General features: G+C 41.2%; 1 protein-coding gene across 2 annotated transcripts; it reads right to left on the bottom strand.

Moving 5' to 3' along the window:
- Positions 1-640: 640 nt before the first annotated feature.
- HRH1 (histamine receptor H1) lies at positions 641-22,402 on the bottom strand. Of its 2 annotated transcripts, none has more exons than XM_037386388.1 (4): positions 22,302-22,402; positions 9,383-9,514; positions 8,763-8,858; positions 641-6,789 (listed from the first exon to the last, which is right to left on the bottom strand). In XM_037386388.1, the coding sequence occupies exon 4, from the start codon at positions 6,679-6,681 to the stop codon at positions 5,251-5,253; it is 1,431 nt and encodes a 476-aa protein (XP_037242285.1). In that variant the 5' UTR covers positions 6,682-6,789; positions 8,763-8,858; positions 9,383-9,514; positions 22,302-22,402; the 3' UTR covers positions 641-5,250. The 2 variants fall into 2 exon arrangements, with proteins under 2 accessions (XP_037242285.1, XP_037242286.1); XM_037386389.1 differs by lacking the exon at positions 22,302-22,402 and adding an exon at positions 21,814-22,021.
- Between the last annotated feature and the right edge of the window lie 1,410 nt (positions 22,403-23,812).

Here is a 23,812-nt window from a genome sequence, read left to right as displayed (position 1 = left end):
GCAGCAAGGGAAAATCATCCTGGAATTGGAGATGAAAATAAAACTGAAGCAGATTCAAACTCCTCCATTCCTAGGGAATATGGTCTTAGCATGTTTTGCAGAAGATAACTTCTCAGAACTATTTAGTTCAGATTAGATTCTGTTACAAGTTTGAATAAAAAAATATTTATTTAGGTTTATATAGTGCTTTCCATTTAGGAATTTAAATTATTTTTTTACAACATTCTCAGAGAGCGAGACCACAAAATACAAGCAGAACCTGGCAGAACTATTATATTGATTTATTTACAAAAATACTGTCAAAAGTAATCTAGCCCTTTGCTGTATGTCTGTTACTGCTGCAAGAGTGTGACACTGCAAAATACGCTGAAAAAGGTATCAGCTTGAACTTGCCATGTTGATAGCCTTCTGCCAGCATTGTCACTAACTTCCCTGGCATAGGTGGGTGCCTGTCCTATGAGTACTTCGATGTGATATAGGGAAACAGCTGTTACCTTCAAAGAACTGAGTTGAGGGATAGTTTGTTACCTAGTGAGGAGGAAATTAGATTGCCAATTAGGAGACTTGAGTTCAGCTCCCAGGTGTGATTGTTGTTTTTGAAGACCAAGTTATGTCTGATCAAAATAGAACGCATTTGATATTACTCAAGGCATTCAGTTTAATTGTACAATAGGCATTCATTCTAGTTACACAGTGCCAATGTATAGCAATGGGTGCTGTGTATTTCTTTTACGGCATATTTTTGTTGAAACATACCAGACAAGGTATCTTGGTAGACAGAAAAAAATTATAAGGGATACAAATATTTTTTAAAATGGAAACTTTTTAAAACTTACCAGATGTCAGTATGTTTTTAACTATTACTATAAACAAATGTGCATCTCTTTCAGTTGGAACTCTTACACTTTTTAACTATTTGAGATCTCAAATGGCAATTTTGTAGTAGCCTGGTATATGTGCTCCTGTGTCTGTGCATGTATAGAGTGTACATCTCACATTTAATTTTTTTATGTTTCCATTTTAGACTGTAAGATGACTATGTTGAAATTATTTATTTTGGTGTCAGGTATGGATCATTTTCAAAGATAATTTGAAATTTGGTGTCAGAAGTGTAAACTATTTTATGAGCTATTTCTCACACATTGTTAACATTAATTGTTTTTTTATCTTCTAATTCTTCAATATACAAATAATTAGATGAAAATTAGTAATTCTGTCATTTTACCTAATGAATAAGCAAAAGTGACTATGTATGCATAGTATTTCAACTTAACTTGGCATTTTCAAGCCAACTAATTCTCATGCTGGTAGAGGGAAGAATGTACGCACTAAAGCTTTCGAGTGTATTCTTACACCTCATCTTTAGGAACTTAAGCCATCCCAGCTATCAGGAGGCTGGCCTTCTAGCATCCCTGACAGCAGTGGAAAGATACAGTGATCTGGAGAATTCACGACCTCCTCTAGAACTATTTAGAGGTGTGTATGGTGCTTCTATATTAATATCTTAGGATTAGAAATACATTTTTACAGTGAATCTTTCAGTCATTTTCATTTATAATGCTATCACAAAGTAGTCTCGCAGAGAATGGAGTCCTTTTAGATGGTGAAATGAAGCCAAAATGTGCACCTACACTACTGTTTCCTTTAGAGTGCCACATTTCCTGAAAATAATATGGCAAAAGAAACAGGTACTAGATGGCAGGATCCACTTGCTAATTGCACCCTTCCTTTAATAAACTTCCGTGATATGTAGGATTTGGCGCAGAAGGCCGGAATTCTTGTCATTACCCACTAGATGTCCCCATCGACACAGAAAAATTTTTGAGAATGTATTTTTCTGCCTTTTCAAAGCAGGTCCGTTGTTCTTGCCACACCTTAGTCAAAGAAGAACTTCAGTCCAAGAAATTCCAAGAAATTTCTTATGTTCTTTTAAAGCCGTGTGTCCTCTGACCTTGTTTATTAACTGGAAAACACTGGAATTTTTTACAGGAAACCACACCTGGAATATTCTACTAAGGCTTGGCCCCATGTGGTAGTAGGCTTCTCCATTCCTTACCCTAATTCACTTTGCTCTGCTTGTCTTACATCCAGAGCCATTTGAATTGCCTATTCGGTAAAATAAACTGATAAATCCTGTTAAGTATCTTGCTAGTTGGAAGTTTAAAATAGGCAGTATCCCATTTTCTTATTATCTATTATAGCTATCACATCAGAGAATCCCACTGTAACAACTTCCCTGGTCTTTATTATTGACACAGCTACACTAAGATAATGGATAAAAATGAAGGGGAGATAAAAAATATTCAGGCAGCTTCACTTGCCTAGGTTTAGTTGTTCTGTGTTTGAACGTGCATTGATTGTACCAGAGGTATTCTTTGTTATAATTATCATTATTTTTAGGCCAATTTTCAATGATTTTGTTTAAGTTGCTGTCTCATGTATTAATACATTTTAAAGTCAGAAAAGGCAATTGTCATGATCAAGAGGATAGACTTCTTGACAACTCCAAGCAGCCCTTGGGTGAGCATGTTTAAGCAGTGTACACTAATAACTGTAGCTGACTTAGTGTGCTGCTTTATTACCTCAGAGATCGCCTAAATTACCATCTATTTTGGCTAGAATTCCTGTTGCATATCACAATAGAAAAGAGATCATAATGGATGTGAATCTGAGCAATTGTTTGCGAAAGGCCAATGAATTACAGCATGTGTTTCAAAAGATGCTCCTTTGTAGTCCATACTTGTGCAGATACTGCTCCTGCAGTGAAAAAGTTGTCTGAATTCTGGAATGAATTTTGCTGCTTCTATATTCTGTCTATGTATTTTGCCTTTTTTCTCCTAGATTTGAGTTCCCTAACTGCAGTTTTTTCTGCATGCTACTTGAAACCAAAGTCAAGTGATATCTGACCATTGTACAGTACATTGAAATAGACTGAATTAAAGTTTATTCCTTTAACAGTTTTCCAATTTATTAAAATGCAGATATATTAGGACTTCATTTATTATTGAATACTTTAAATGCAACTGTTGACATTCAGGTGTTTAGTTCAGAGAAATAAAACTGACAAAGGATAATAATACATTGCATTTAGTTAGTGTATTATATCCAAAATTTATGAGCATCATGCAAACATTATCCAAAGTGTTGCATTCTTACTGTAAGTCTTGTCGTATTCACTTTGTGAAATAGGCACACGTGGCACAGGGGGACTCTAACTAGCTCAGGATCATTAATTAAGAACATAGAATTCAGAATTTCTCCTCTAACCATTAAACTACCATTTTTCACTTCTGACGTAATAAAGATAGTACTCAGAACATCCCTTCAAGTCATCCCACCAAAATATTGACAATACTCAGTTAAAGGAGTTCCAGTTCCATCAGAACTTTGTTGTTAAGCTAACTGAGCAATTTCAGAAGCAAGAAAGCATTCAGGAAGTGGTAAATTCATCAGCACAACAAAATGAATGGGAGGATGTTCTTTTTACACTGAACCTTCAGGATGCCTCTCTAATCATCCTTCCCAAAATGTATGGAGAAGACTTAGATAAACTCACCATTACACGCAAATGTGACTAGCTGTTGAAGTTATCTGGTTCTGGGATTTCTGCTTAAAACTAACATACTCTACAGTGTTTGCTCTAAATGTTTCTCTTGGTTCCAAAGCAGAAGGATAGGAATGAATGCTTTACTGGTGTGCCATAAACAAGGCAGTGTGCAGTCATGAGATACTCAGCTAATATCGGGCCTGAGATCTCTGCCTCAATTCTCCTCCCTGCTCCCAATCTGTGTACTATTTTTTTATTTTGGTGTAATTGTTCTATGAAATTGTAAGCTTCCTGTTAAGTTACTTATGTGGCATATGCCACTGTGTACTTTTTTGCTGAGGATTTATGTTTTCTTTCTTTGGAAACAAATCCTTACCTGACTGCACTTAAGAAGAGGGAATTGATTCCTCTTGTATAACAGGGCATGTCTGTTTCTGACTGTTAGTATTTAGAAACAGTTAAATCAGTAATCTTAGCTGTAAACTTCTCTGTCAAGACCACCTGACAGCTTTTCCAGGTGGAGCTGTTTTCACAGGTGCTTGTCATTCAAGCTGTGGACGAGGCCCTGAGCAACATGATGTGATGTCAAAGCCAGCCCAGCTTTGAGTTATAAGTTGCACTTAGATGTCTTCCTGAGATCCCCTTCCAACAGAGAGTACTCTATTGTTGTGCATTTCTCCTGAAATATTTTACAGCATTTATTGCATGATTTATAAAATGCAATTAAATATAAAGGATAGAAAAGGTAAACATACTTCATGTTTATTTTTGTTTGTTTTGCAAGCTTGAGTTGCTCATGAGTTTGTCTCATTACAATAGCAAGACTTTACCTACTACAAGATAAGGATGTATGGATTAATATTGGCACTGCATGCTTATGTTATTTGCCAGCTTCCAGGAAGAAGAAAATATGTGCAATCTATCATCAACCATTTTCCATAAGTCTAGAAACAGCAGCATGCCCTTCTTGAATAGATAGTCATAATCTGTTGATTATGGAAAATCTTAGCAAAATTTCTATGAAAAAAATACTTCGGTTTTTTTTCAGTGAAGTTAACATGTACAGGTATAAATGAAGCAAGCATGACATCAAAGAGATATGGCAGGTTACGATATAACTGACATTTCAGAAAAGTTTGTTTTTAGGGGAAGCTATAACGCCACAGTCAAAGAAAGAAGCTTCAGCTGTTTAAAAATATCTATCCTATTCAAACTGTTGAAGCTTCTTTCTTTGACTGTGTAAAGTACCTCCACTTGCAGATCTCACTGCACAAGTGATGTGTTCCTGTGTTTAATGAAGTTGAAAGAAAAAAATATATTTGGCCAGTCACAGAAACATTATTCTTTTCCTTTTCTGTAGCTGAATAATTTATAAGTACTGAAGATCTCTATGTGTATCTCCAGGTTTTGTTCTACATGATGAAAGAGGTAATCTCAAATTGTAAAATGTGTACAACAGTGTAACAGTTCTGAGATTCCCCCTGAGTTTTTCAGATTCCTGATGTGAATCAGTTCTTCTTCAAATCTGTCAAAGCTGTTAAATCCATGTTTCCCACTTTTTTACTAACACTTATTTATAAATTACAGTTTTCTGAAGTTGTCTACTTTACCCATGGTGTTTGTCTTTGAAACAGGAACTTTTTATTTGGTTGAACTCTCAAGCTGCTTTTTAGCTCAACACCCCGCACCCCCCCAGACCCGTATCAGTGGATGTGAAGGATCTTTTTGAATGTCTTCTTGAAATTCTGGTTACAAAGAGGATATAGGAATGGATTTAAGGTGGAGTTCACATAGCCAAGCCATATAGTGAACATGTGTAATTTTGAAAATTGTTCATGGCCATGGAAAGCTATTACCATAAATAATACAAAATAGGGAATCCAGCACAGCATAAAGGCTGCCATTATGACCCCTAACTGCATAGCCGCTTTCCTCTCCCTGTTCCCATGCAGTCCTTGAACGTGCCTTTTGGAATGGGTGCGCAGACTTTGCCAGGTTTTCCTCAGGGAAGTCAGTCCTCTGAACTCCCTGTTCTCAGTCTTTTCCTGGGGACTGCAGGCTTTTTCAGGGTTAGGACTGGAGTGCTCTCTGCAGGGTACCTCCTCTGTGAAAGTGTGGCTGTCTGATGCATCACTTAAATCACTGTCTTGTGAGCTAGGCTCTTCTTCATTTTCGTTCTCTTCTGTTACACACACGCACTTCTTTCCTTTATCCAGGCCTGGCTCAGGCTGGGCAGTGGTGAGAGGAAAACAGCTCCATTTAAGGACTTGCTGATTACTCTTGCTAACAAACGGCCTTGAAGACTTATCAGAATCACTGAAATGAAGCTCTGCCTCCATATTTTTGGGCTGAGGGGAGCTTTGCTTGTCTTTGGGAGGAGTGTCCTCATCTAAGATTTGCTTTTGGAGGCAAATATTTTGCTTGTTCTTCGTCTTACTCTGAGGTATGGGTTTTTTTCCTGAGGAAGACCAATACGATCCATTGTTGAGCTCTCGGTGTTGACAGTGTTTTCGAACAGCTCTGAATATTTTATAGTAGAACCATAACATCATGACAGAGGGTAGGTAGAAATTGAAAATGGCTGTCACCACTTTAAACCAGGTGACTTTAGAGAACTCAGTTTCACATTTGTTTTCCTTTACTTTCCTTTCCCCATTATTAGCAAAAACATGCCATCCTAGGATTGGAATGATCCACATGAAAGAGAGCAACCAACACCCCAAAATCATTAGTGACGCTCTCATTTTTGTTCTGTACTTGAGATATTTCAGCGGTTGCTGAACTGAACGATAACGGTCAATGCACAATATGAAGAGATTGAAAATGGATGCAGTGCTGGCCACATAATCCATTGACAGCCAGAACAGACAGACTGGTAAGCCTAGAGTCCACACAGGACTTAGGAGATAAACAATATTCAGGGGCATAACAGCTGCACCAACTATAAGATCTGCAATAGAGAGGCTGACAATGTATAAATTGCCAACTGTTTGCAGCTTCTTTTCAGTTTTCACAGCACATAGTACTAATATATTCATGACAATAGTGATCAGTGAAACGCTTCCCAGGAACACACCTAGAAGAGCTGAGTGAGGGTTAGTTGAGTTCTCTGTTGTGTTTGACATGTTTTGCATGAGAGCACGGAATGAAAATCAGAGATGTCCAGGCCTTGGAAATGCAGTCTTGGTTTACACTCCTGGATGAAAATGTGTTTGCTTGCTCTGTGATTGTTATTTCCAGAACTATAGAAAAGAACAGAAATACGTTTGATCACTGTAGTAGTAAAATAAAATAATAAAACTAATCTGTGCTTCAGCTTAGCACTGTCCATTTTAGGACTTTCCTAAATCATGAATTTTTACAACATTTTGCATATGGGTAGTTTGTGTTCTATGGAAAGTACTGGAGCAAGCTCTATGAACCAATCCAAAATTGTTTACAGAGGTGTTTTATGGGGCTTCATGTAATTCTTACCCCAGGATCTAGAGAAGAAATTTCAGTCCTCACTTTTAATTTGTTATATCTCATTAAATAGCTGATCAGGAGCCATAACATAAACTACATATTGGCAAACCACTTTACAATGTGTTAATATAAAGCAAATTAACATGTTTTGTACTAAATAGTTCTAAACACACCTGTGGGAGGGGAGGATAGAGAATGCCTGAAGAGAGATGTGTGAGAGGAGGATGGAGAACGTCTGATCTGGCAGGACATGAGAGAACAGCTGGGTATTGTAAAGGAGAGTAAGAAAGATAAACATGGTTATCTAGTAGCAAATAGGTGTCTGCATGCTTGTACTGATCTATAGCTATGTAACTGCATGAATGCTTTCTGCCCTGAGCCTGGTAGTACATACAGCTGGAATTTGTATCCGGGTTCAGAGATATAAATATGGGCTTCTCTGCACAATAAAGTGTCTCTGGTTGCACCACAACTGGAGCCTGTGCCTTCAGACGCCACACACACCTGTCATTATTTACAAACTACATCTAACAGTTTGGGAATACAGCAGTTGGATTTAATTACCCACCAATAATATGGTATCATACGATGTCAAGTGACAAGGTACTCCATACAATAAAAAGACTCCAGCTGTATGCACTTTTAGTTGATACAGAGTCTCAAATAACTCCTAAGGTTGCACCCAGTGCCTATGTTTTCACTGGTAGGCATTCGTTCAAACTATAGCTAATGAATAAACTCTTCCTACCCAATTTAGGCTTACACAGATTTCAGACATTTAAAGATGGCAGCCCTATTTTATTTCAAACACAAACCAATAAAAGTTCCGGGAAAATAATAGGCGTTTTCAGGATCAATAAGCATCTTGCAGCCTCTCAAATGAATATAAATATAGGGTCATAGAATCATAGACTGGGGTGGGTTGGAAGGGACATCAAGGATCACCTAGTTCCAAGCCCCCTGCCACAGGCAGGGACACCGTCCACTAGACCAGGCTGCACAACCAGGTTGCCCAAAGCCACAGGGTCTTTTAGGATGAAGTCTGCTAGTCATTCAGATGCCCAAGAAACATATGCCAGAACTGTTCTCCAATAACTTGGAGAAGCCACGTCAGTCCTGCACGCTTGCGGCTGCTGTTTGCTGCATTAAAGCGGAAAGTAAATTGGAAATAAGAGGAGTTGAGACTGAAACACATAGCAAACCTTTCCTTTATACTAGAATTTTTTTTTATAATTAATCTTTAATAAATTAGCTATTATTACTTGCTTAGAACTTTGGCATGAATTATGTGTAGAGCCTTCAGAATGAAAACTCTTTAAAATCTTCTATATCCCAGTGCTTAGAGTGCTGAGGAATTCCAGTGCATACACTGCAGTTAAAAAACAAGAAGGCAACCTACTAAACACTCACCATGGCATATACAAAACCTATTTTAGAGTGGGCCACATTTGCCCAGTTAGGCTTGTTTTCTAGTCACATTCATTTCTACATATTATTTTGCAGATGTTATCAAAGAGTGGTAGATTCCCTTTGTACAGACACAATAGTGTGTAGCTTTACGGTGATGTGACCTGCATGGGAGAAACTATAGGTACATACTGCACTTGTGAACATAAAGGTTATGTATCAAATCATAGGCCTTAATTATAAAACGTGGTTTTTCTTCCGTTTTCTAACACAAGCATAGTAACTCAACTATTGACAATAAAAGGGGAAAGGAAGGGAGGGAATGCAGAGGTAAGAACAGTACCTTTTCAAAGTTGAGTAGATATGCTACTCCATTATCTAGAAATTCTCCATGGCTTTGGTATCTTCTTCTTCCCAACTGCTAACTTCATAAGTGGATCTAAAGTCCAAAAAATGATTAATATTTTAAGTCTTGGACCATATGATAAGTTCACCAATTTTGTCTCCAGGATACATAAGAAGAATATCTGTGAGGGTGATATGTATTGTCTACCAGTTCTCTCTTATAGTGTTTGACTGAGTTTATGTTCTGGTAAATTTCTTAAAGAAATGAGGAAGGAAACTGAGACTGTAGACATACTAGCTCAAAGTATTTCCACAGCTAACACTGAGAGGTATGTGTGGGATTTCTCATCCTTGTTACTCTAAAGATGGTCAAAACAATACAATGCAATAGATTATTCAATATTAGGTATTTCATATTGCAATTCAATAGTTCAGTATTTCATGCTACCTTTATCTCTTTTGTATTCCAGTAGTCAGGGTTGAAGCTAAAATGTTTGTGTGCTTTCTTACAAGACCCTAAATTGCTTCTTCCTTAAGCTTTACTTACAACTGCCTGGTGTTACGAGAGAAGATGCGTGCTTGGTAGCGGTAGCATGCATAGGTGGAGGAAATACGTACACTGTGGGGTATGAGCTCCAGAGCCGTATTCTGCAGTTCTGTATTCTGTACAGCCTTCAGGTTCTGTCATGTGTAGCTCTTCAGTGACAGCTAGTCAAGATGTCAGAAGATCACAGAGGCTTCAAGCATCTCCTGTTTGAGAATGAGAATAGAAATAACTCCATGGATCTTAAACCAACATATCCCAGCCTGTCATTGTCTGGTTGCCCACAGCTATACACTGGAACCTCTCTGCTGGAGTTAAGTGTATGGGGCATGGTCAAGTCAAGAAGTTGATGTTAATTGCTTCAGGGACCTCATAAAGAAATGACTGATCTTCAACCCCACCTATTTTAATTTAAATTTATGGCAAAATAAAGGCGAGAAGACAACTTTAATAGAGTCTTCAACAGAAAGAGTAACAGCAAAGTATCTGATTAGACAGCTCTCCTTGGTTATTTATGAACTGCATATGGAATAAAACATAGAGTAGGATATAGTAAATGGTGTAGACTGCTTCCCAAACTTTCTCTTTAGCACTGCTGCAGTGAGATAGGGTAGGATTCAGGAAGCAGACAGCAGAATTTGATCTGGAGAACTTCTGCTCCAAAGAAGGCATAAAGATCTAGCTTTTCAACTCATGCTCCGCTTTTATTAAAATATATTTTATTAAATGCTGAGCTTATGCAGGCTATAACAGTCCAAGAATGATGTCAGGTGATGCAAATCATTTGAGAATGCTAAGAACAAGAATAGCTCAGGGTAATGCGTTTTCTCTTTTAAAAATACACATACTATCAGGTTCTCCATATTTATAATAATTCTGTTTGATAATGTAATTTTCATCACAATTCATTTGAGCAGTTCATAGTCCCTGATGGATTTTATCTTCTCTGCTTTATAGACAGCTGGCCATGTACTATTAAATTTTAAAGTGGAATGGAGGAATAGGTCAAAGTGACCTGCTAAAAATCATACAATAATGTCAGATATGAAACCAGCCAAAGCTCCCTTGCTCTCCAAAGTCCTGACTACTATACTGGGGTTTTGTGTCTAGACTTTGGGTCTGTATTTGTTCAGACACCCTAGACAAACAATGTTGGTTTAGACATTAATTATCTTTTCCTTTTTTTTAACTTTAATGCAGTGCAGGCATCTTAGTCTGGCTTTCACCGTCTGACATCTTCCATTGCAATATGTCCACTTACATGAGAGGGTCTAACATGGCTGGAGTGGGACCATACCCAGTAACAAACGCCTACAGTATTAATCACTGGAACAGGCTTGCAAGAACCATTTTCCCTAGTCTAGAGTGAGTTGATCTTGAGGCTAGATTAGGATATTGAAGCTTTACAGTGCCGCTGCATTCTTCTTATTGAACAGTTTGTTTTTCATGTGTGATCTTTTACAACCCTGACTTGTGAGTATTCTCCCACCAAAGAAAATATGATAAGTGTTGATGAAAAAAGAAGCCACTATAGGAGGTAACTGGAAGAGGGTGTGTGAAGGACGTTCTTAGAATGGTGCTATCTGTCTCAACATTGCTGGCTGACCGCAGACCGACTCAGAGGCCCTGTAGAGAACTTGTCTATATCTGGCTTCGGCGGACCATGGACGTTGACCCAAACACCGCTGCATCTGCTTGACCACAAAACCCACACATCTCCTGTTTTGTACCCTCATCTCAGCAAGTACGCCCAGACCCCAGAGGATGAAAAATTCTCTGGTAAGACGGTATGGGTGCTTGCACCACCGCTGAGTGAGGGGTGAGGCTATGCAAAACAGCTCTTGGAAGGAGCAGAGACTTTTGGGTGAACAACTCTCGAACATCTATAAAAGAACCGTGACAACCAGCACCGAGTGGAATTCCCCACCTGACATGAAGTCGATCCGGGCTGATGGGACCCCCAGCTCCATGCGGTGGTAGCTATTGCACCTCTCTTTATTCTTCCTCTCTTTCTCTCTATTTCCTGCCTCTATGCGAGTACTATTAAACTTTTTTTTCTTTATGGCATTTGACCTCATTTGTGTCTTAATCTCACTCTGGGAATCACAAAGAATCTCCCCAGACCTGACCATTCCGGGCCTGGACAGGTGCCCATACCTTCAGCATGAAACTTGTATACCCAGCACATACTTCCTACCTATCCAGTTTTTTCTGAAGCCAAATCATACCTCTGAATCCATTAAAAAGCTGTACCAAGGGACTGAGTTGGCCACAAGATGCTTGGAATAGAGCAGAAATGCAATGTTGCCTTTGTATGAACTAGTGCTTGCAACTGTCTCTTTGCATTCCCTAGCACACAACACCATAAGCTGCTGTGGTTTCCTCCTGAGATCTTTCAGATCATGCAGAAATCTCCTTAGCAATAAGTTATCACAGGCATTTAGCAGCTGTCCTGGTTCAACCCGAGGTGGCAAGGAAGTATCACGCAGCCACTTGCTTGCTCCCCCACCCCCAGTGGGATGGGAAGGAGAATCAGAAAGAAGGTAAAATCCATATATAGAGAAAAGAACAGTTTAACGATTGATATAAAGCAAATAATTTATATAATAATGGTAAACAACAATAATGGTAGTAGTAGTAGTAATTAAAAGGGAGACAACAAAACCCAAGAAATAAACAGAAACAAAAATCCCCAAACCCCAAGTGATTCACAATACAATGGCTGACCACCCACTGACCGATGGCCATCCCACCCTCAAGCAGAGATCAGCCCCTCCCGGCCAATTCCCCCAGTTTATATATACTGGGCATGACGCTCTATGGTATGGAATATCCCTGTGGCTAGTTCGGGTCAGCTGTCCTGGCTCTGCTCCCTCCCGGCTCCTGGGGCACTGCTCGCTGCCAGAGCCTGGGAAAAGTCTTTGGCTTTGAGTAAGCACTACTTGGCAACAACTAAACCATCAGTGTGTTATCAACATGACTCTCATACTAAATCCAGAACACAGCACTGTGCCAGCTACTAGGAAGAAAATTAACTATCCCAGCCAGAACCAGGACAATAGCATAGCAGACATACTGCAATCCCACACTCGTGTGTGTACAGGAAAGAGAATGTTACGGCTTTCTTGAATCTTCTAAGGGCTTGAAGAAGGCTTCCAATGCATGATTTCTTGTGCATCTTGCACCAGTCAGCGTCCATGCTCTTTCAATAAGGAAAAAGTTGTAGAAGACCTACATCTCCCTCTTGTACACAGGCCAAGAGAACGGTACAAGAGAAAACAGTAAGCTCCTCCTAAGAAGCAAAGGTGACTGCACCCAGAACAGCATGCAGAGAGGTTGCATTTAGTTGCAGAAATGTTATGTTGTTGATCAGTGCCCTCTAATACCACCCTGTATTTGGAGCTTTGGCCCTTATGCCACTTGCCATACATCCTTGCCCACTAAGATTACACTGAACTGCCACGCAGTTGCCACTCTTTGCTAGAATTAGGACATGTTGCCATACAACTTTGTCCAACGGAAGGTAACTAGAAAATAACAAGCCTTGCTCTGTATTATGAAATTCACTGATCAGCTCTACCGTGCTGTAGAGAAGATTGTAACCTATGCTTTTTGTTCTTAAACTTCCTACCATCATCATTGGTATTGATGGTACCAAATATCAGCAGTTGGGCATCATGACAGCACTGTGATTCGCAATAGCAGCTTCTTGATCTTCATTGAGGCACACGCCATTTTAAAGTGGCTGCAGACTGGTTGTGGTATATGTACCCTTGTTCAGGAGCTACTGATTTAATTCCTTATCTGTAATTCAGTTTTCAGCAGAGGTACTGTAATAATACTTAATAAATGTGTTTTAATGTTTGGACAGTTTAAGTCTCGTTAAACTGAGCCAAAGCTCACTAATACAGAATAGATTTTAAAGAAGACAATCACCCTAAGACCATAGCATCATAGAATCATTTGGTTGGAAAAGACCATGGAGGTCTTGGATAGCTCTTGAGCATTTCTAAACCCTGACCTCACCGTGAAATGCCTTCTTTAGTTTTTACTGTCTGTGAACAGCTTTTTCTACAAGGAAAAGCAGCAATCATTATTTGCTTGTTATAGTATCACAGTGCTAATTCTTCCAAGGAGCAAGAATCTACTGGGAGATCCTAAGTGGATGCCTTACTGACTCATTAGTGCAGGTGCAACCTATTAGCCCTGACTAAGTGGGAGTAAGTTTCTAGAAACAGATGTTGGCATCTCTCTTGTGGATAGGTTTTAAAGAAACTGCAGCCACAATAAGAAAAGGCTAGGCTAGAACAAAATTCTTGTTCATCAGACTAAGTTCAAGGCAGAAGGTAAGATTTGATTCCAGATGACCTCTGTTCGCTATGTTGTGCTTAAGAAACCATATTAAATCATCCTTTAGGTATTGAAATTATTAACACGTTAGGGGTTTGATTAATTTTTCTCTCAAAGACTTGCTTATTTCTCTGTAAGAAAACAGTCCCCAGGCAACACCTGCTGACATTCAAGGAAAATTTTTGATCAATAGTAAATGAAAAAACTTGATAACCTGCCTGCTGTTTCCATTCAAATGACCCCCTGTCTCTGTCTAAGAACTAGTTGGTTTTTTTTTCTTTTTCCTCAGAAAAGTGCCTGCCACTATCAAAGGAAAAACTGGATTCCATCTGTGCTTGAGTTATCTCTTCTAGGCAGTCAGAAATGAAAAGATTACATAATCTGAAGCTTTAGTGTCTGAACATTCAAATTTTGCCAGACCTCCTAAATCGTCCTTCCCCCCCCCCCCCGCCCCGCTACCTATTCTAAAGGCAGTGAGAGTTATAAATAAATCTTTTACTATGTGAACAAACAACCCAGCCTGACTGTGAAGAAACTCTTAACTGACGGATTCGGATGTCTGGCTGTCTAGTTTTGCATGAACTTGTACCGCATGCATTTGGTGGCAGAGAATTTTCAGTAATTCTTGATGGAAATGCTGTCTTAGGGAAAAATGAGGCCAGAGCTAATGTAGCAGATGGACACTATTGCAGATGTGCTGAAATCTACTTTACAGACCAGACTGCAGAGAGAAAATTGCTGAGTTGCTGGACTGGTGGTCTGCATGCTCATTTCAGGAGTGGGATGCCCTGGGAAAAGGTGCAGGCCTTCAGTGTGCTGGTGGTGGTTGGCAAAGGTGCTGTTCCTGGGGAGGGCAAAGACAAGCTGGCTGTTTCTGAAGCCTTCTACACACTTTCAGTTCCAAAGAGAGTGAACGGTCCAATGCTAGAATTACTGCACTTCTTTGTCCCCTCCTGGTTCAGTCACTTGCCTAAACGAAACGGTGAATAGGCTGTGTAGTTTCAGAGCAAGAACAAAGCAGAATAGAAGAAGTAATGCTGTTACATCCACACTCCTAAGGCATATTCATTCAATCATCTCTAGGAATGCACACGATGACTCAGTTTAAACTAGAACTGAAGTCTTCTTGAATTAATTTATCCATTTATTCTGAGCATGCAGTACACTGTGAATGGTCCTCCAACGCTTGGAGCAGTGAGTAGGGGACCACTTCATGCAGCATTGCAAAGGAACTAGAGCAAGGTCATCACTTCTGCCCTTTTATACAGGTGTGGTCTGATCTGTGACATCAGATTTATCCTTATTCCTCTAAACTGGAGGGTGATGTTCTACAGTTAGCAAGCAGACCTTATGAACAACAAAAAGACAGAATGCAGAGGCTGTTGTGAAGGGAACTTGAAGTTTTTAAGGAATTTTATGAAGTCTTCCAAGGAGAAAAAAGGCATTTATCATTATAACTGTATGATATACTGAATTTGTAACTTGCTTATAGAAGGGTAGTTTCTTTTCAGTCCAGTAATACTACTGTGCTATTGCTAATTTTTATTTGTATATCTGGATTTTAGGGTACAGACTGTCAGGATTGCAGGTAAATACTTCTGCTTTTACTTAATCAAGGAAATACTACATCTGGTTTTCTTAGTGAAGCATAACTCAAAGAGCAAGAAAATGGGACAGGCTGAAAGATTTGAAAACATCAGTGAAAGTTCAGCTTTGGGCTTGTACATGATGCTTGACTTGATTGTACTTGATATTTTCAGGTTTTAGTTTTTATAGAATCACAGCCACATGCATCAATCAGACTGGCAGGCTACACGCTGCTGTCAGCACAGATTTTTCTGATTGTCTTTATGCTTTTATTTGGCTGAGGGTCCTGGCTTTAGTGGGAATGAAATCATCTACAATTTTAGCTATCTGCCAGCAAAAAGTTTAGACCTCCGCAGCCTTCTGAAACAAAGTTTTAGCATGAATAATGCAAATCATTATATACAGTCATGCTGTCCCTCCTATTTGCACACATGCATCCCGAGTCCTTAGCTTTCTACAAGAAGCACTGAACTCTGTGAGGAAATTGAGTCACCACAGCAGTGTCTGAGCTCAAGTTTTGATTAAGGTGCTGTACGGTGGCTGCTTTTGAAAAGACTTGTCTCTTTCGGAAATAACTGCCTCTGGTGTTCTGACCTTTCACCCACCTCCCCCTGACTCGTGCACTGTTTTCTTCGTTGCATTAAGAATACTGTACTGGATCGTATCTTTAATCTTCCTCTCGCTTTACAGTCTGATATCTTTGGGTAACTACTAAGTCTATCTACTGTTAAATTTCTTGTGGGGGGTCAGGGAAGGAAAACAGCTTTTCATTTTGTGCAGTGAGAACAAACATGCTTATTTTACCGTTGACAAATTTCTCAGAGGTCATTTAAAAGTATTGTTAAATCATTAATATAAAATTTTGCCATTAGAAAAGAAAAAAACCCAAAACCAAACCAACTGCGTAGCCAGTTATGTTTCTAATACTGCAATAGTGTACCTTTGCTGACCTTACACTCTTTCCAGTTTTAAACAGCGTGTTGTGCTGCTACATGGAACTGAGTTAGTCCCAGAGTTAACTAGTGTGCTTCTGTGGCATGTCAGAGTGGTCAGTCACTTTCCAGCTTAATTGAGAAGTTAAATTATATGCTGTTATGAATGCACATCACTTCAGGGGAACTAGACAAACTATTATAACCTGTCAAAAGCATATTATTTCTGTAAAATTTGGAAGAATGTGACTTCATGGTACAAGTACAGCTTCACTGTCAAGCAACTGGAAGTTTGAAATGTTCATTACTTCAGTTGTGCCTATATGGAGATACTGATTTGAAACCATTTGGCATGAAAAGCATGATTTACTACTTGCTTATGCCTTATCTACATGGAGAAGCACCTTGTAAAAGGAGTATTTTGAAACAAATCTAATTCATCCCAGTTATTTGGCTTCAGCTGATACTCACTTTGCATCCTTCCATCAAGTCTTATGTTTCTGTTCTTGGGCACTCACAAACACGAGAGGTTGGTTTCAAAACTTAGACTCACACTGTAAGGGCCAGTTCCTGAGCAAAGACTAATTGCAGAAACATTCCTGTGAAGGTTCTTACTCTCATTAGCATAACCAGAGTGCCATCAAAGCTCTTTTCCTTGTGCAGGGGAGTCGGTCCTAGGGAAAACTTTGCTCTGGTTTTGTTATTTCTTGTGTGTTCCTGTGTATGTGTTCTGCACTTTTTTTTTTTTATGAAGTTAATTATTTGATCTCCCCAGATGACAACAAATACAACTTTTACCATATGGTTCCTATATGATGCCAAGTATGTGTGAACCCAGAAGTATAGGCTAGGTATTGTTTACAGTATACAACCCCCCCCCCCCCCCCATTTAACTTAAAAAAATGATGATCGGAAGCCATATTCTTGGAGCTGTGGCCATCTGTCAAAAATGGAAATTGAATCCAAAATACAAACGTGTTAGTCTAAGGAAGTGTTCACATAATAATATGCAATATACAGAAAAATATCAAATATTTGTTCAAAAAAGTTTCCTGTACTATGTAAGGTATATACCCAAGAAGTGAAGCTTAATGTGCATCTAAAATGCTTTCCTGTGTAGAGAAATCCTTGTGTGAATGGAAAATACTGGCAATAGTAGCACTTAATTGTATGAGCATGCATGTCCTGATTAATTTGCATAGATGAGCATACAGTTTAACATACAGTTTAATGCTAAGTAATACTTTACTCCAAGCAGGAAGCTAAACACCAAAACCAAATGGAGTCCTGTGAAGTTGGATTTGGTGTAGAGTGGTTAGGAGCTGAAACATTCTCCTGAACCACCTACGACTAGTCAAAGGCTAGCGAGTAGTGGTGAAGGGGAAAGACAGTGCTTATGTTTCCTTCTTTAAAGAACAGTTACCATTTGTGGCATGCAATTTTACTCTGGCTATGCTCTTTGCTATAAACAGTTTACCATTAATACTGTCAGATTTCACATGCTGTTTATGCTTAAGTCCTTTCAAAATTGTTTTTTGCTGGTGTATTTATGGTACTGATTCCACTGCACATCATCTCTTTTCTGTTTCCTCTCTTTAGAACTCAAAAATAGTGTTGAAAGCTGAAGTGAAGCACGGAAATCTGCAGGCTTCCACAGTATCTACCGGTTCATGGCATTGTTCTGGGTTCTTAACGTTACTTTTTAGGCTGAGAATTGACTCAAGAGCATTATTTTTCCATGCATAACTAAGGACAGAGCACCTATGTCTTTGAGATCTCGAACACTGGCGTTTGTTTATACTCCAAACCACATTCTGCTGCTTTGAATTTTCATTGTTCCAATACTGACGCATATTCAACAGTGATTTGTAACTCCTGGAGACACAGATCAATAGTTGAAATCAGGCATGGAAAGCGAAGGAAGAATAGAAGAAAGTGCATTTTCCTGTGCATTTCAATACATCCTGCTTCGTGCCAAAGCTGTAAGGTTCTCCTTTTGCAGTCCTTTGCTTCAGCTTCCCTGAGCTTCCCCAGGTTTTTCCTGGTCGTCCCTCTGCCCTTTCTTTTGCGGGGAATGGAACGTAATAGCTGGCCTGTATGATTAATATGAAAGCTACAGGAATAGTATCAGGAAAAAATATTAAATATTCTCTGGCATTCAACTACTGACAGAAACTTGGCTAGGGAAACACTACTTATTATTTAAGAAGAAAAAATTGTCAGGATGTGGTTCATAACCTGGAGAGCCTTAATTTACAGGAATACAGTTGCAGGCTCGTTGCTTGTCAGCAGAACCAGTGAAGGCAGTAGGTTCGGTGCATTTGTTTAGGAACATTTTGCAGTTTAGAAAAGGGGAAAACAAACACATGGAAACTGTAGCTGCTTAACTGGAAAGAAGGTTTTCTTTTACGGGGGATCCCATAAATGGAATAGTGAATTGCAGGAGAATCATACAAAACTGAAAGCGACCAAGTTACATTTAATGTTAGAATCAACTTGAATTTCTTCTAGTACATGGATCGTAGTAGAGCCATGTCCTTTGACTCAGTGAATAAAGTACATGAACAAATATGCAACAAGCAGCCTAAAAATCTCATCTAATCTGGAAGCAGTCAATACGTGGCTATACGCAGCTAGATTATTACCGGAATCTACATCCTAAGAAAGCAGCTGAACTTTGATGTATTACAGTTTAAAATGAAGCCCATCTCGAGAATTTTCAGCAAAATTATGTAGTCTTAGCCATTTGAAAGTTGATGTTTGGGGTTTTTTTTTTAAGATTGTTGTTAATGAATGTGTATCACTGACAGCTCTAAACCATGCTGAGGAATACCGACCCGGAGCAGAGGGCATTTTTACATTCGCTGTCCTTAGTAGAGTCAGTATTTGTAGGAAAGAGATCTCAAATACCATGTTTTAACTTCCAGTAGCATCTCCTACATCAGGACAGTCTGTAAGTGTAGCTTCAGCATCTTTCACGTGTTGAATGCATGAGGGAGACTTGGAAACCTGTGGGATGCCTGGGTGTGTCCTGTCTAATGCTGCCATCTTCTGATGAGCGACCTTCATTTTCATATACTAATACTGAACCTTTAGAAGTTTAAGTTGTTGACGATGTATACCTGTGCTCAGCAATATAATTCCAACTTAATTAAACTATTTTCTAGATACTGTTGTATATGATATGTATGTACAATTTCTTTTTTTCCCGAAGAAATGTAGTATTTTTTACATCTGTGTCTTAACCTGAAATTATCAGTGGACAGATATATCCTTTTTTCCCCTCTGGCTGGCATTTTTGCACAACTCTTTTTAATGCTGGGCCTATATTTCACAAGCACTAAACCCAAAAGAGCTAACAGAAAATGGATAAATTACAAAGAATGTTCTGGCCTTCAAAATCTAAACCCAGACCTTCTATTAAACTCTTCTTCCAGTGACTCAACTTTCTGTTTTGAGTTGTACTAAATGTCAGTTTTTCCATGACAAAAATACATAAATGTTCCTGTGGTGGTATTTCCCATATATGGATTATTTTTTTCCCAGAAACTGGGGGGAAACCCACCATGACTAGAACCCTAAAGCTTCCAGATAGGGTATTAATTTTCCCTGCTAGCCTAAATATCATCAGCATCATGTAGTTCATTATCAGTGTGATCTCTTAACAAACCAGTATTTAAGTGTTATTGTCATTAAGTAGCACAGTGCTGGAGAAACCTTCCCTTCCCTACTCCATTAGCTAGCTGTAAAAAGAGACTTTTGCTGTAGGTGTTAGGCCTATTTAATAACTGCTGTAGTAGATGAAAACTCCTTTGTGCTTTGATGCAGTAAACAAAACCACAAGCTTAAAATCTCTTATAAATGAGGGGAATTTTTCTGTGTTTTGGTGCCTTTAAAACGGAGTAGCTGCAGTGGTGCCTTTTCGCTGGGGATCTGTTCTGTTCTTGGAATCCTTTAATCCAACTTCACTAAACCAGGAAATCTTTCATACAGGGACAGCAAAAAATCTTTAGAGGTTTTTGGATTCTGCCTTGTGTTACTACTTACTCCAACCCTTGATGAACTGTAGAATAAGCTGGTTTTAGTCTTTCTACGTCAGAAATAGTTACCTTTTTAAAATGTAGCTCAACCAGCCATTTAGATATCGAGATTTGTCTGTTTCTTTCCAAGTGACCTGGTGAGTCGCTACTGGAGAATCACTAAACAAAAAATCATGTATGTAAATGCGAGCTGTTAGTCCTTTAAATGTTGAGGTTGCATACCCCAATACTATACCTCCTATGCAGTTTCATGGTTTCCAGTAGAAATAACTGGGCATGGATAAACAAAGCTTCATTGTCTGATAAAAGTTAACCACTTGTTACAGGTAACAGTGTAACAAAAAAGTGGGGAAAAAAAGACTGATGAACCTATCTATGAATAATTTCTCTGAATTCTGAAGAAATGCTAGATGTGGATATTATTTTAGAACAAAAATAATTCAGCTTCAACAAAGATGGATTTCTCAAGTTCAGATTCATATCCTTCAAGTTGTTTTCTTTTGTCTAGCTCTTTGTATATGTATCGAAGAATCTAATGTTGCTATTCTTCAAAAGAAGGAAAAATATCTTAGAACTCGCCTTGCTCCAGAGTTAGTGTCTGGTCAAGGTAAGCACAAACCAACTCATGATCATACTAATATTACAATTCATAATAGGAAATGTGTTCCTAATACTTATTAGGATCTATTACCCAAACAAGACTACAGAGCAGTGTCTTTAACATTTTATGAAACAGATTGAACCCTTTAGGCTTCAAGAAAATCAGACATTTACTGTGAATCTTCCCTCCCAAGCCCCAGAGCTACTGAAGTGCTGATCAATATGAAACTTCTTTGGCAATCTACCAAAATGAACTTGAATTTCAGCCCAAGTGAACTTTTGGTGCTTTTAAGCTATACAAAAGACTTCATCACAAAGATGCACAAATTTAGAAATCCCAGTGGGTGTGTGGACTTACTGTCCCTTTGTATGTTAACAAAAGTAAGCCCTGTTACTTAAAAGGTTTGGTTTCAGCTCATTTAGATATGTTAATGTACTAAATTATTTTTTTGCTCTAATTTGGAATATATATCGAGTTGTCAGTCTCTTCAAATGTCTGGTAACCTGACTGTAGTAATATGATGAGCTCCTTCATATTTTAGCAATTACCCATTGAGTGTCTGAACTCTTCCTTTTATATATTTATATAAATATATAACTAAAACAATGTCTTAACTTTCTCCAGGCAGTTTTAATGTTGCTTGTTGAATTAAACGAATGGCTAGGATTAACTGCTGGAGCACAAGGTCTTACAGCTAGAGAGCCTGGCATCTTGCAAGTAAACAGTTTAGAAGCAGCTTATCCAAGAAGTCTGATTCCTCTCCATCATTCCTGCGCAGTGTCTGCAAAGGAAAGGCTGGAGAGGCTACACGAAGCATTGCCCAGCGGTAGCTTTAGGGCAGGTGATGTCCCTACTATACCCCCCGTTCCCGCTGTCCCTCCTCAGGGTGGGATGGACTTCTCTGCATTCGGGAAATGCCACAGGACCCGTGTGGAAATTAACGCAGCCACGATTTCCCCCCACCGGCAATCGTACGATGGCCTTCTCACCCTGACCTTCGATATTCAGGCAGCCAGAGTCACCGCCAGGTGTAATGGGGACGGTGGGTTCTTCTCCTCCTTCCCCTCACCCGCACAGCATCCTCACGCGCGGTGCCCCGCCAGCTCCGCGCCCTGCGCGCTCGGGTGCGCGGCCGGCCGCCGGGGAGGCTGGCGCAGCTCCTCGTGTCCTGCTGCCCCTTCCCTCGGGAACGCCGCAGCCCCCTCGGCGTGTCGGGCGGTGACCAGCCTGGCGCCCGCCTGTACGGAGCCGCTCGCCCCGCGCCGTGCGGAGTGCGGGGCAGCGCTGCGGGGCACGGCGCTGCGGAGCACGGCGCGGAGCAGCCGCCTCCGCCAGGCCCGCAGCCCCAGCCCAGCGGGGGCGCCGCAAGCTCGGCGGTGCCCTTGCTCCCGGCCGCTGGTCCCGCCGCCCGCCCCGCCGCGCCCCGCGCCGCCGCCCCCCGCCCCGGCCCGGCTGCCCCCGCCCGCGGGCCCCGCGCACTCACCGGCAACGCGAGGAGGCGAGCGGCGACCGGCGGCGGCGGGCGGCGCAGGGCTCGCACGGGTGGCGGCAGCCGCGCCGCTGCCTCCCCGTTCCCCGGCCGGTGCCCGCGCCCCCGGGCTGGGCCGGGCTGGGCCGGGCCGGGGGTGGGGTGGGCTGGGGGCGCCCCGCCCCGCCGGTGCGCTGCCGGCGGCTGCTCCCGGCCGAGTTTCGCCCGTCTGCGGGCCCGCGCCGCCGGGGGGAGCGCTCGGCTCTGCCTGCGCCGCTCCGCGGGGCCGGGCGGCCGGGGCCGGCACCGGGCGCTGCTGCTCCGCCCGCGGCGGCGTCTCCCCTTCCCGCTTCAAGTGCCGCCGGCGGCCCGGCTGCAGCCCGCGAACCCCCGCGACGGGGGGGCGGGAGCTCCGCCGGGGTCTCGGGAGCTCCGCCGAGCCGGGGGCGCCGCCGGGGCCGCCGCCCGCCACCCCCGAAGGCGGCTGCCGTGGCGGCCGGGAGCGCCGGGAACGCCTGTGCTCTGGGGACGCTGGTGCCCGAGGAGCAGAGATGCTCCGTCGGCAGCGGGGCAGCTGCCCTGCGAGGGGACGCGAGGAGTTACCCCGGGAACACCGGGGTCCTGCGGAGGAGCGGGGATGGGACCCTGGGTCGGGGTCACCCCGCGCTTGTCCTGGCTGCAGGGCCGTGCGCTTGCGCTGGCAAAGAGTGGGTGCTCTTACGCAGCTTGGTAAAAGTTTCTTCCAGCGGCGCCGTCTTACAAAACTAGTTCAAGACCTGAGAAATGTCAGATGTGGAAGACGTTACTGCATAGCTTACCTAAAGGGTTTTTTTTGGTGACTGGACCTATGTCCAGTCTATCTGCTCTATATTAAACATACACACGGGGTGGGATTTTTTGCAAAGGAAAGCAACCAACTTAGCAGCACTCCTTTCTTTTAAATCGCATTTATTCTCCCTTCACTTTTTAAAATGTTTTGACAAGTGTTGCAGAAAGCTCCATGTAAACTCGGAAGGAATCGTTTGTTGTATCTTACGCAAGTTGTAAAGAATTCATGCAATTATGTTTTTGCAGACAGCATACTTACACACTTTTAACTGTATTGTAACTGTGTAACGAGAGTATCGTAAACTTTGCACCACTGTCACCCCATTGTGTATTGTCTCCCCCCGGCACCGCATGAAGCAACAGCAAAATACGGGGAAATGTATTTTCATGCGTTCACTCACGCACTCAGTCCGGCAGAATGATCTCCTTTGCCGAAAAGTGCACCTCTGCCAAGTGAGGGGTCAAAGTCATGAAGTACTTCCTTGATGCTACTAAGACAATCTTTTTGCTCTTGAGTAAAGTGGTAACTGTCCCATTGTAGTTACCATAAAAACAATTTCTTAAAGAATGTATGCTTGGGTCTTGTGTAAGTCGTCCTTTATCAGGCATTTGGCCCTGCAGGCGGTCAGAGCAATCCTGTGCAAGAACCATCTCTCTGCTGGTGTCGGACAGTGCCGGAACAGTGCTGAGAAGCTTTA

This window comes from Falco rusticolus, chromosome 4 (genome assembly GCF_015220075.1).
Source record: "Falco rusticolus isolate bFalRus1 chromosome 4, bFalRus1.pri, whole genome shotgun sequence".
Classification (NCBI taxonomy): domain Eukaryota; kingdom Metazoa; phylum Chordata; class Aves; order Falconiformes; family Falconidae; genus Falco; species Falco rusticolus.
Note: the sequence above shows the minus strand (reverse complement) of the source record. Positions and strands in the feature narration are given on the sequence as shown.